The sequence below is a fragment of the Aulonocara sp. 'chitande type north' Nkhata Bay genome, linkage group LG12 (genome assembly GCF_057382095.1).
Source record: "Aulonocara sp. 'chitande type north' Nkhata Bay isolate Kocher_YH1m ecotype deep benthic linkage group LG12, A_spYH_male_GT1.1, whole genome shotgun sequence".
In the NCBI taxonomy this organism is placed as follows: Eukaryota; Metazoa; Chordata; class Actinopteri; order Cichliformes; family Cichlidae; genus Aulonocara; species Aulonocara sp. 'chitande type north' Nkhata Bay.
In genome coordinates, this window is record NC_141355.1 from 17,908,808 (window position 1) to 17,921,525 (window position 12,718).

The 12,718-nt window shown below is 38.4% G+C and overlaps 2 protein-coding genes across 6 annotated transcripts in view; one reads left to right on the forward strand and one right to left on the reverse strand.

Annotated features, from left to right (window-relative positions):
- The window catches only part of LOC147317236 (multiple C2 and transmembrane domain-containing protein 1-like), a 138,114-nt gene that overhangs the window by 3,453 nt on the left and 121,943 nt on the right, over window positions 1–12,718 (forward strand). The window lies entirely within an intron of this gene.
- On the reverse strand, window positions 9,295–10,655 carry LOC147317237 (uncharacterized). Its single transcript, XM_086314016.1, has 3 exons — window positions 10,565–10,655; window positions 10,376–10,430; window positions 9,295–10,230 (listed from the first exon to the last, which is right to left on the reverse strand). Exons 2-3 carry the CDS (start codon window positions 10,420–10,422, stop codon window positions 9,348–9,350), a joined length of 930 nt encoding a protein of 309 aa, XP_086170142.1. The 5' UTR covers window positions 10,423–10,430; window positions 10,565–10,655; the 3' UTR covers window positions 9,295–9,347.

Below are 12,718 nucleotides of genomic sequence, written 5' to 3' on the forward strand. Positions count from 1 at the left end.
CACTGGTACTAAAATACATAGAATGTCTCAGACATCCTCCTCAATATTACACCACCACCAGAAGCCTGAACCATTGATAGAATGCTTTTATGAAGATCAGCCACTGTCTTTCTAATCTTCTGTTGTCTAATTTTGGGGATCCTGCAAACCGTAGTCTCAGTTTCCTGTTCTTAGCTGACTGGAGTGACTTGGTGTGGTTTTCTGCTGCTGTAGCCCATCTGCTTTAAGGTTCAGCATGTGATGCATTCAGAGCTAAAAGTCAGCACACCTTGGTTGTAACATGTGGTTATTTGAGTTACTGTTGCCTTTCACTTTGAAACAGCGCGACCATTTTTCTCTGACCTGGTTTTTACCCAGAGACCTTCTGTTGACTTTTCAATCATTTTCTGTAAACTCTATCTCGACTGTGTCTACATTCCTAAATGCGCTTAGTTGCTGGTATGTGGCAGGTCATTCATATATTTGCATTAACAAGCAGTGCAGCAGTTGTACCTAATGAACAGATCAGTGAGTGTATATCCTAATAGGGTTTGATAGATTTAGATGTTTCTTGTATGTATGTGTGTTTGAACTGAAGCAAATGGGTCATCATTAACCAAGTCACTAAGTCAACTAACTCATTAACTTAAAGCGTGTTGGTATTTCTGCTGCCTTTTGCCTGTTTGTCACAGCAAAAGGCAGCAGAAAACACTTGTGCTTACATCACATTTTTTAAAACTTCCTCCTTCCTTTTATAGATATGTGCTTTAGTAGTCCTTGACTGATGCGGTCATGTTTCTAACCTTCAGTCTTGCAGAGTAACCTTTCACTCATTACCTGACTGAGCGGCAAGACGCCTGATGTCAAGTACAAAATAATAATATCGACTGGTATGACTCAGGATTTGTGTATATTGTACTCTAATCTGATCTGAAAGTAAAACATAAGATGGAGCAATTAAAAACAAATAAAAAAATCCCAAATCATCTTATTAAAAACTCAAAGAATACATTTTAATATTTTGAGAATAAGAAGTTACTTTTTTTCAGAAAGTGCTTGTAGTCCTCATATGATTCAGTTGTTTGATTTCCATTTAAAAGGAAATCTGTATATAAAGCTTTTTGGAAAATGCAATCTTAAAAGTGTGCACTTGTGTGAAAATAAAACATAAATGACATTGTAGAAATAAAGCATCTTAAATTTTTGCCCGACTGTCTGTCTGTCTGTATTATTATGTGAAAACTAGCTCTCAATGCGAAGTAGGGATAAAAGTATATGTCACAAGTTTGTACTAATACATTTTTAATCCTGACCTCCCTACTCTTCTCTCTTCCCTCACCCTCGAAACCAGCTGTAGCACATGGCTGCCCAACCTGTAGCCTAACTCTGCTGCATGTGTCTTCCTGTTAAAAGGGAGTTCTTACTTCCCACGGCCGCTAAATGCCTGCTCATAGGTTGCTTTTACAATTATTTTTACACTACATTTAGCTCCATCATTCTGCATCCATCATATGTTTATCTCTCATGACACTTGAAGTGTTGCTGTCTGTGGTATTGTGCTGTAGTTGTAATAAGTCACTCTGTGTATTGTGGCCAAAGTAGTTTGTGACCCAGGTGTGGTAAACATTAAAACAAATGTTGTAGCTCTCCCCTCAGCTTGTTTTACTTGTTTAGTATGTATAAACTTAACATTTCATTCAAGATCAACTGAGACATATTTCATTAAAACACAGTCTTTGCCTCTTTTTGTTGCTACTCAGACACTCACTGCTCCTTCTACTTCCAGTTCTCAGTCACACCCAGAGACTACATCGTGACTTTTTTCTCTTTGCACTCTCCTTTCCTCTGCTCAGCTCATATTTAGTACTTTAAAATATTTAACACTTACCAACCATGGAAGTGGCTTTTGTGTCACAGAGACTGCCGTCACAGCTTACTGCGAAATATAGCTGATGTAAAACAAGTTCTGGGTATTTGTATTGATGAAATCTGTCAGATAATGTTAACCATATCTTTTAAGTGCTTTAAAATGTTCTTAACTTTACATGTTGTGTTAAAAAAAGTAAGTTAGGCAATCTTTTTAGACATTTGGCTTGCTGTTCCAAGCAGCTAACTAAAATCAAAATCTTGCAGACTGATCTTGTCCAGAAATATAAGAAACTGTAACTCAGGGGTAATTTAACCTGTTGTCCTGATTTGCTAATGCACCGACTGTGAAATGAGCTATGTTTGGATGTCCTGTAGGAATAAGTGCATGACTAGTATAAATCCAATCCATTATTATTATTAGTGGTCGTCTTCTGAGTAGTGTTGTGAGAGCAGAATCGCGGGCACTTGGAAACAGTCCATGGCCTCGTTCTTAAAGTGTCTTGACAGCAGCTTAAATCAGGATTCATTGCAGCCCGGGGGGATCATCGGTTGTAACAGACACATGATTGATGCTGACCGCAAAGACGCCTTGGCACTGTGAAGTGAGGCGAAAAAAAAACAAAACATTTTCACGTTGACAAAAGACTGACACCATCTGGAAATGTTGATGAGGTTTACTTCTCCACTTTGTGATTGAGTGTGTTGCAGTGCCTGGAGCGTGTTAGTGTTTCTGCCACAGAAAATCCTGAACTATGGTCATATATGCAGACAAGAAACATTTATGAGATTTAATGTGAGTTTGAGGCGCAGCTGAGTGGTTTGCATTGTTTCATGAAGGACTGGAAACCAAAGCCTGTGGCCAGGCCCTTCCCTTCAGGTTTGTCTGTGTTAAGTGCCCACATGTTTGAATGTGAGTCAGCATTAGCTGTCGCTTACGCTCGTTATGAAGCAGTGACCTGACAGCGCGGTGTCTCCTTGCTTTCTGCTCATGCAGTTAACAACGTAGCCTTTTTTAGTTGGATTTTTTGTTTTGTTGCTATGTAAATTATTAGGCTTTCAATATTTTTGTCATTTATTCACAATACTAGTAGAAATTCAACACCAATTAAAAAAATGAGTGGAAGAGTTGAAAATACACTAAAAAGATGCATTTTAGCATTTCAGCTATAGGTTGAATATAAGCAGGTTGTTCGGTATTAATATGTAGGTATTATGCAGCTGTCAGAATTGTTCTGGTTCTGCTTTTTCTTTTCTTCTGCTACACCTCTCTGTGTCCTTGAGAGATAATGTTACCTGAATTGTCTCCTTGATATAGTTCTCATCTCCTCTGCCCTCAGTGTTATCCTCTCTGATCGTGACACTCTTCCAGCACAAGACAAATTCAAAGTCCACCCCAGCTTCTCAGGAGAACAGTCTGTGCACTGCAAGCTGGGATCTCAGAGCTGTGACACTGTGTTGCCCTCCAGCATTGCCCTCTGCAGTCTCAGCCACACAGTTTCAAACACGAGAACACACACACACACAAAACGCAGGCACATATAGGCATGCACACTCATTCGCTCAATATGCTCTGAGGCCGTAGTGTTTTTGTGACAAGGTTAAGCATAACAGTGTATGCTGCTAAATGAATCAGAAGTGCTGATGTGCCTTCTTGAATGAGACCAATACACAAGCGAGACAAAGTGATTGATGTGGCTCTGGCGTTTCTCTCACAATAAACTCTCTCATTTAAGTACAGTAGCATTCAGTGATCTGGCATGTACACTGTATTAACCAGAAGTGGTTGCAGACATGATTGACAATCAGAGTGATGAGAGAGCAGGCAGTGACGGGTCAGCCTGTAAATGGTGGATAGAGCTGGGGAATTAGCTTTCTAACTCTTAATGCCCTCCCACATAGATTAATCATCATCAGATCAAAGCAGAGGTTCAGTGTAGGAAGGGGATTCGTGTGTAGGGAGGGTAGTCGAATTTCACATGACATGCCACAATAGCCCATTTTGTGAATATCGGGAAAGTTGTGGTTTATTTAACAAAATATAAAAGTCATTTCCTTGTTTGAGAGGCCAATCAAAGCTTGTGTGTCTCTTACTTTATGTGTCCTCCTCTAACCTTCAACTCTTCTGAAATTTAACAACCTACCAGCTGTCACCTTTTAAAAGGTTGGATGCACAAGATGAAAGCAAGGACACAACAGTAACATGACACAGGTGGGGTATGGCCATTCTTACCAGATAAAACAACACACTGTGGCCAGAAGCTGTGTGTGTGTATTTTTTTCCCCAGCTCTTCATGCTAATCACATGCAGATTATTTGCAACTCAATGCAGGCCCCACTTCCTCTGTGGTGAGGAAGAGATATTGAATATTTGTAAATGAGCTTCCTTGTAGCATAGATTAAGCTGCCACAGTGGTCAGCTAGTCATAAGTGTTTTTTATTCTGCAGCTGATCAGGGTCCATGTTGGATCTTTAGTAGCTAAAGTAAATAAAGTAAGAAAAAATGTGTCTGGCATTTCAGTTTGGATTGCCTTCTTATTAATGCATATTGCCCTTATGATAATGATTATTTTGAAATATAAATGCAGTTCTCAAATGACTGTAGAATGACATCTTTTAAAAAGTTATATTTTAATAGTTGAAATACTGAGTATTTGTGCTCCCTATAACATGGGTTATGTCAGCAACATATTAACGATTTATAAACCACTTGAAATACATCTGAAGTTATATAATGAATCCCTTTAAGAAAACAATATAGAGCAGGTAGAGTGGACTATTGCCTGATTTTAGAATGAAGTAATCTGCAGTGCTTGAACTTAGGAGAACATCTTTGTTTGCCCACTGGGTTTCTTGGGAAGCCATTGCAATCATCTGAAAAGGCACTTTATTGATCCAGAGAAAGCAAGAGAGACAGACTGAAAGAAAGCTGTTAATAGAGTGTCAGAGTGAGGCAGGAAAATATTTACAGCGGGAGTCATTTATTTAAAGAGCTGCTTCACTTTTTCCTTGCCTCTTTTAGGGGTTTTTGGTCCACTATTTGATAAAATCTCTGGAATATAGAAGTGAATTTGCTTGACTGTAGGGCTGATGTACACTGTTCCAAAAAATAGTAATGTCAAATGATTTTACTGTGTATTTTACAGATGTGTACTGTTTTTCTAGAATAGCATTACATTTACATAAGTAGACTGTGATCTGACACGTCAAATGTAAAATAACATAACATCACTGTAAATGTAATAAAACACAATTTACTTGTTTGTTAAATATATTTTGTTGTACATATGCATATTTAGATCGTAAAAATACATCCAGAAATGTCTCCCATCATGCCTTGGGGCATGTGCTGCTGTTTAGATGTTCTTGTTTTATTGTTTATGGTTACGTTACGTTTAACTGTTATCTTGAATGTTGTGTTTACGCCGTGGTGCAGCATCACTGACAGTTGTTGTTTTGTAGAGAGAGTGCTGTACCATGAGTGACTTCTGTTGTGCTGTTGTTGAACCTTGAGGCACATTGTAGCACCGGCAAGTGTACTAGCTTGGGGTTAAATAACAAGCTCAATCTCTCTCTGTGAGCTTCTTTGTTAAGATTTCTCTGCATACCACAATGTAAAACATTGCATGGACACGCTGTGCTAATTATATATTTTGAAAAAGAAATGTAGAGGTAGGAATTGCAATTAATATAAATAACATGACGCTAAGCATCGGCCAATGAATGTGAACTAACAACAAGGTCGCGGGTATGGCTGCGACCGTAGGAAAAACCCCGAATATGAAGGTATTTTACTGTGCATTTCACAGTAATGTTCTGTTCTTCTAGAATATCATTAAAGTTACGTAAAGAGACTTTGACTTCACATTTTGAATGTAAGTTAACGTTAAATCATTGTAATGTAATACAACATAATTGTCATGATTATTAAATGTATCTGTCTGTACATATGCATATTTAGATTGTTAAAATACATTCACAAATGTATCATGATTTCACAAATATCTGTCCGTTATTTGAAAGATTGAACTGTTGAATTCAAATGTAATGCAATGGGAAAGTATATAACATGATCCCTATAAGCTTGTGTTACATCACATAAGTATTATTGTCGTTGCTAGTGTTAGATTATAATATTATTTTATGCCATGTTATACCCCTAATTAAAGATTGTGAATTATTATGTAGTTTTAGTTTGCATTATTCTCCTGAATCAGAAGAAGCTGATAACTATTGCATTAGTTAAACTGATTTGCATTACATTAAACTGCTGACTTGTTGTGAATGAATGATATTGTTTTATGATGCATTATACTGCTGAGTTATAAGAAATCTAATTTGTCTGAGTAGAAGAGAACAGAGTGTGCTGGAGTTTTCTGCCCCATTTCAGCAGGAGCAGATAAACAGGGAGCCAAGGTCGTAGCTTAGGCGCTGTGTGAGAGAAAGCATGTGAATGTTTAGGCTTTGTATGATAAGATGGAGGCACCAGAGGCTATAAAAGTTTGAGCAATGCTCCACCATTTTGAGATTTTGAGGCTGTCTGCATCAGTGTCCATCTCCCACGCGTGTGTTCATTAAAATCATCGTTTGACTCAACCCGGCCGGACCAGTGTTGTTATTGTGGTTTTTTCTCTTGTCTCCATCCCCAATATTTTGAACCTTAACACTAGTTAGGCCATTCGTGGCTCAAGAGTTGGCAGTTCGCCTTGTGATCAGAAGGTTGTCGGTTCGCGCCCCGGCTTGGACGCTCTCCGTCGTTGTGTCTGTGGTCAAGACTCTTCACCTACCGCCTACTAGTGATAGCCAAAGGGGCCGATAGTGCAATATGGCAGCCTCGTCTCTGTCAGTCTGTCCCAGGGCATGCAATCAATTATTACGTAAACCAACTGTATATTTCTGTACATTTACGTATTATGATTCATATTTCCACATTCAGTGACCTTGTTTATAGGTAATTTCATTGTTTGATCGCGTAAAAATGTTCCTAATTTAATGTCTAAAAGCACTTGGAAAAGGCAGAATCCCATGTCAAATTAGCGCAACAAACTCTATTTTCATTACTGAAAATAACCGTATTTTTATGGGACAGTTATTTTCTGTTATTTCACGGTCGTACTTTGGCGCCCCAGCTGCCGGAATATTACCGTTGTTTTAGGATGTTTTTTTTAACAGTGTAGAGTTTAACTTGAAAGGGAGTTTTTCCTCCCCACTTTTGCCAAGTGTTTGCTCCTGGGGGATCATCTGATTGTTGGGGGTTTCTTTCTAATATTGCAATGACTGAGTTTTAGCCTAAGATAAAAACACACGACAGGACAATATCACTTTTGTGAATGTGATCAAACATTTGACTTGGCAGACTTCTATGCGATCCTATTTTCCTACATGGCGCATGTAGGTCAAACATAGCAAGTAAGAAAACGTGAAAATTCCTTTATTAACATAAGTAAGCAGATTAAAGTTAACTCAGCTCAAGCTCTGGGGTTTCCATCCCAACATGGAACAGACGTGACCGCTGCTGTCCTGAAACATTGGTGTGGAAGGATGCATCTCATAGTGGCTGGGCAGAGATATTCTTTTCACATGAGGGCCTGTTAAAGAATCCAGGAGGTCGGATGTTGCTGTTGATGATGATGTTTCCTGAAAATGACTGGAGGCAACTGAAAGCTTGCCAGCAGTTGTTATGCACACATACAGTGATGCCACTCTAACAGTGACACCAAGATATAATTTGTTATACAGAGATGGTGACATCATTTTTTGTTGAAATCCTACTGAAAGCATTTACACACGTAGGTTTAAAATAAACAAATATTTAGCAAATGGGATATGAATTGTAGATTTATGTTTGTCTAGCTCTTAACACTCACTGAGACAATTAGTGCATTTAATAGCCACCCAGTCACTACATGCTTACATCCTAATTATGGTTTGGCAATGTTATAAAAAGTAGGAAGGAAAATAAGCGATTACTTGAGTGGTTTTCTGCTAAGATTTGAAAACTTTTTTCCTCCCACAAACAGCTGTACATACTGTAGTTAATATCTACTTTTTGCTTGAATTTTACCGCATTAGATACATTTTGACTTTGATTTTTTGAGTCAAAATTCCCTGTGGGTATGTTTGTATTTAAGGCCCTGACTGCATCATTTTGCTGAGCTTGCGTCTAAAGGTTGCTGGACCTTGGAAGTGACTTAGTGCCACCTACTGGTACAAAACTGACATGGCCCCCCAGAGAGAAAAGAGGAAACTAACAGCATGCGAACAGCAAGGCTTCTTGGCTCAGTGAATGCACGTGATCATAAGCAATTCATTATACTGAAAATATACCGACAACTCACTACAGTCCGTACTCTCCAGACAGTATAAGTACCGTACCCTTTTAAAGCAAATAAGGGATCTGTATCGCACTTCTATGTTTTCTGAAGCAGCTGGGATGCTATCAGATTGATTTAAACATTTTCCCTTGATTAATATTCTTCTTAGATATTGGAAAACACTTGAATTTCAAGAGAACTCCTCTCACTCTGTGAAATATCGACTGCTAACTTGAAATTTCTTATTTAAAAACAGAGAAGGCAGTAGGATGTGAATAAGAGGTAATAAAGAGGGCAATAACTGACTTAAAGTAAGCCAAGAGCCACACACTGAGCAACTAACTTTAAAAAATAGCTCAGTTAAAATCCATACACTTGGTAGATGTAATAAACTGTAGTGCAGAAAGTCTTAAAACACACAGAAACACACACACACACAAAACCTTTCTTTTAAGGTAGATGTTTTTTCTACTACTGCTGCTATGGCTTTCTGATTTATTCCTTTTGTGACTGTTTTACTGATCTAAACTATAATACCACTGGAGTGCACACCTACGTCACTAAACAAACATTTTAAGGTAATATATGATAATATATTGTAAGGTAATATATGGGATACTTTAAGTTATTTTCTGTTGTTTTGTGCTTGTGTGACTGTATCTAACATATAAGTATGAATTTAAACTGTCATGAAACTTTCTCATTTAGCCTAAAAAGAAAAACTGGGGCCATCCTATCCTATGTTATATCTGCAAATCTGCAGCTCAAATTTATCCACTGGATGAATGCATTCTTGTTCATCACAGAAAAGTTTGTTTACACGTATCAGTAAAGACCACTTTGTTTCAATCAAGTTAAATCGCAGTACAGACTTATTGCAGTCATTTGGCCAGAGATTCATTTACATAACGTTGCCTTTTATTGATCCAGTGAGAGGTTGTTTAGTTTTCCTTTCAGGGTGTCGGATGTCAGATAAAGGTTATCTGTAGGCAGGCACTTTGCCTTTATGTGGCCTAAAAGGTCACCAGAAAGGTTTACCCTCATTTTTTCAGCACTTACCAACTTGTAAATCAAGCTAATGTGCTCTGCAACTCAAAAGTCAATCGAAGCTGGAGACTATAATCGTAATGCACAAGTTAGTTTATTGTATGCTCAGTTTTTATCAGTTATTTTTTTGTTTTTTGTTTTTCATGAGCTTCCATCTTCATTTTCAAACTTCTTCCACTTATGCGATGCATGAGAGCTAAAGACATCACTGATATATGTCTTAAATCTCTTCATAGTGTCACCCCTTTTCAAGTTTTGATCCTTTTTTTTCTCTGGTACACCAGATGCTGCCGTTCCCTGTTTTTCCATATTGTTTTGACTTTTAACTGGCTTTTTTTTGTGGCTGTATCCTTTCATTTCCTGCTTGTCCAACCATTCCTTCCACTGGTTGTCCATCATCAAAGCCTCTCTTACACTATCATCCTCACTCTCATGGCTGAATTCACTGGAAATGAAGCTTTGCGTAGTGCAGAAGTGATTAGCGGCGCTGTCCCAGATAGGAGTGACATCTGAGGAAGAGCTCTGATTTTTCTGTTGCTTGCATGTACCTGAGTCTGGCTTCCCTTGTACATCTTTGGAGATGTTTCTGTTAATTGTTGAGTCAGTGTCACTGGAATCACTGGTCAATGAAATCTTTAAGGATTCCTCTTTCGGGCTTTTTCTCAATATGAACATGCTGTTTGTGTCATTGTGTGTTTCAGAAAAGGCTAATGTTTTTGGTATCTCCCCATCTTCGTAGTCTTCGTCAGTGTTTTCGAATCCTCCCGCCATTTCCCTTTGCCACCTCGACGCCAATCTCAGGTCCGAGCCCAGCTTGCTGCAGCACAATGGTGTCTTGTCTGTTTCTTCTAACAATAGTTCTCTCAGCTGTTCCTGAAGCTCAGCTGCCATCTCCTCTCTCAGGGCCTGATTCATGAGAGAAAACTCTCTACGCAGTTCTGCAGTTTGCTTCTCCACTTGTCTTTTTACCATCGTGCTGATCCACGTCATGCAGAACCTCCTGTCAGCTGCTGATGGATTTCTCCTAACGACCAGTAATGAAAACAAAAAGTCGATGACTAAAAACAGAGATTCAATGCTACATTTTTGAATTGGTTATATAAAGTAATTATTTAGCTCTTTCTTGCAAATATGATTTTGGCTGAAAAAAGATACAAAAAAAAAAGTACCTGAGTTTAGAGAAACTGAAGCGTGTGTTTCTTGAAGATTTCGCCATCCCAAATTCTGTAAGGGAAAACAAGTGAGGGCTTTATTTGTTGGCATTGAATGCCAATGCCATTATTTTTATTCTACACCAAACTGTAGAATACTAGCGATGCATAAATATTTCCATTGAATAAAGCATAACTTACACTTACCTCTGCAGTTGACCTTTCTTCAGAAATATCTATTTTTCTTTTGTATACATTTGAAATTGACAGATCTTAGAAACGTGTTCTTTAGCATTTTTGGCAGTTATCACGAACCTAGAAAAATAACAATAAAAATAACAAATGTCCTTTGTTAAAGCGCAGGCTGTTCTATTATACGTATAATTTTATCTTCAAAAATAATACTAATACATAATATTAATCTATTAATTAATACTGGTGTTTTACTTTTTCTTTGGTTAAATATATAGTTTCTTTGTTTCTTATTGAAATCAGGACAATAACAGCATAGATCTAACAATGGAATACAATGTCTAGACTTAATATGATAGGGATTGTCCATTTCTGCCAGTCTTTTGTCACTATGGGACAAATTGTGTAAATTGTTTCCCATTAGCGACCAGCCTGCCGTTCTATGCTGTGCCAGAATCTCCAGCACCAACAGGTGGCTGCTATTTCTAAGTCATGATTATGACCACAGCCCACAGTTACTAAAAAAGGCTTTCAGTACCACAGCAATACTTTTCATCTCATTTTACTCTTTGTTTCCTGACCCTTTGGTCAAGCTCTACTTTGCCATCTCATTAGTCTGTATATGTATACACTATATCACAGATGTTAAGGATTGTTGCTTATTTGTAAATTTGTATAAAAAAGAAGCATGACAGTTGCAGGCCCTCAGTGTGAGACACTGGCATCCACAATAGTGCCAATTCAGTGTCCTCACATTAGCGTGCCGCATGCCATTTATGAGCTTAGAGCATTCTTGTACCCATTTATATACACAACTGCTGCTGACACGCTGACTGAGGGGCAGCACAAATACCCTGGCACACATCTTCAAATAGTCGCACACAGATCCGCTCTCATGAACTTTTGTGAGCTGTGCTGCTGTGGGAGACTTTAGACCGTTTGCTCGTTCTTTCATCCATGAGCTCCACAAAATCAGGGGTGAGTTCAGTGCATTAATGCAATACTAGGACTCCTTCTCTATCGTTTATTTTTAGCTTGTCCAGATGAAGGGCTGATGAGTTTTGTGCCATTGTGAGTCGCAAGAGTTGTTTTTGGTCCTAGAGTATTGGTGAAACTTGCCCTCAACGAGGTCTTCACACGAAAAGTGCTCGAGGGTATGGTTACATTTTTGTTTTTTTGTAAGAGCGATGTCCGCAACTTAAAGGAATTTTGTAGTTTGACATTTCGCTAAATACAATCTGTGGTTCACTGGTTTCAAATTACACACCTGAGAGCCTCTAACTGAGGTTCATGTGGATGGATGTTTATTATTGATCAGCTTTGCCCTAATATCATGACTCAGCATGAATGAAGCATCCATCGCCACTCAGCTTAGTGATCTTTATCCTTGCGTATAAGTCGCACATCCTTACAAAGATGGACGCATCAAGATGGGTTGGCGTCGGCCTTCATTATGCCGTACAGCATAAACCGAGCTCTTTTGTGTGTGTTCACTCAACAGATGATGCTGTTTATGCGCAGAATCTAATGCTGTTGGGTTCTGCCTTATAATATAGGCAGGCTGCAAAAAGAAAACGGCATACGATCAGGCCAAGTTCATCCATAGAAGTGAATTGATATGGAAATAAATGAAAGGTTTCCCGATGAAAGTGCAGAATACACACACAAACATTTATATTCGATAGAAAAGAAATTCATCAAAAAAAACAACAACACCATAGTGTATGAATCAGTGCAGTGACAAGATAGATGTACTTGGCAGAAATCTCTGTGATAATTTACTGTGTGTAGATGCAGAGAGTGAGAGAGGAAGTCTTTTTGCTTTTTCCTAACAGTGCTACTGAAGTGTCAATCACAGTGTGTAAATTGGGAATGTTACTTTCCAGCCATCAGCCATCTGTTCATCTCCTTCTCTCTGCCTTTTTTATCTGCTTGAAATCTCTCCTGATGATCAAACTCATCTGAAAACCAATACATTAGCAGGACACACCATTAGTTTAAAGGAGGAAATTTACCCGGCATATCTATCTATGAACCCACAAAATCTTAATTTATCTCATATTTTGGGATTGCTTTCACGCTGACTGCACTGACTATACTAACAGACAGTGATAGTGTAGCCTTCTGTGAAGTCACTGCAGAGCCAGTGTAAACTGCATTTTGGATAAA

Excerpts from the sequence above, each read along its gene's own strand:
- LOC147317237 (XM_086314016.1), bottom strand. The coding sequence starts at position 10,422 with ATGGCGAAATCTTCAAGAAACACACGCTTCAGTTTCTCTAAACTCAG. Across the intron at positions 10,231-10,375 it reads TTCAGTTTCTCTAAACTCAG|GAGAAATCCATCAGCAGCTG; the intron begins GTACTTTTTTTT and ends ACTGGTCGTTAG.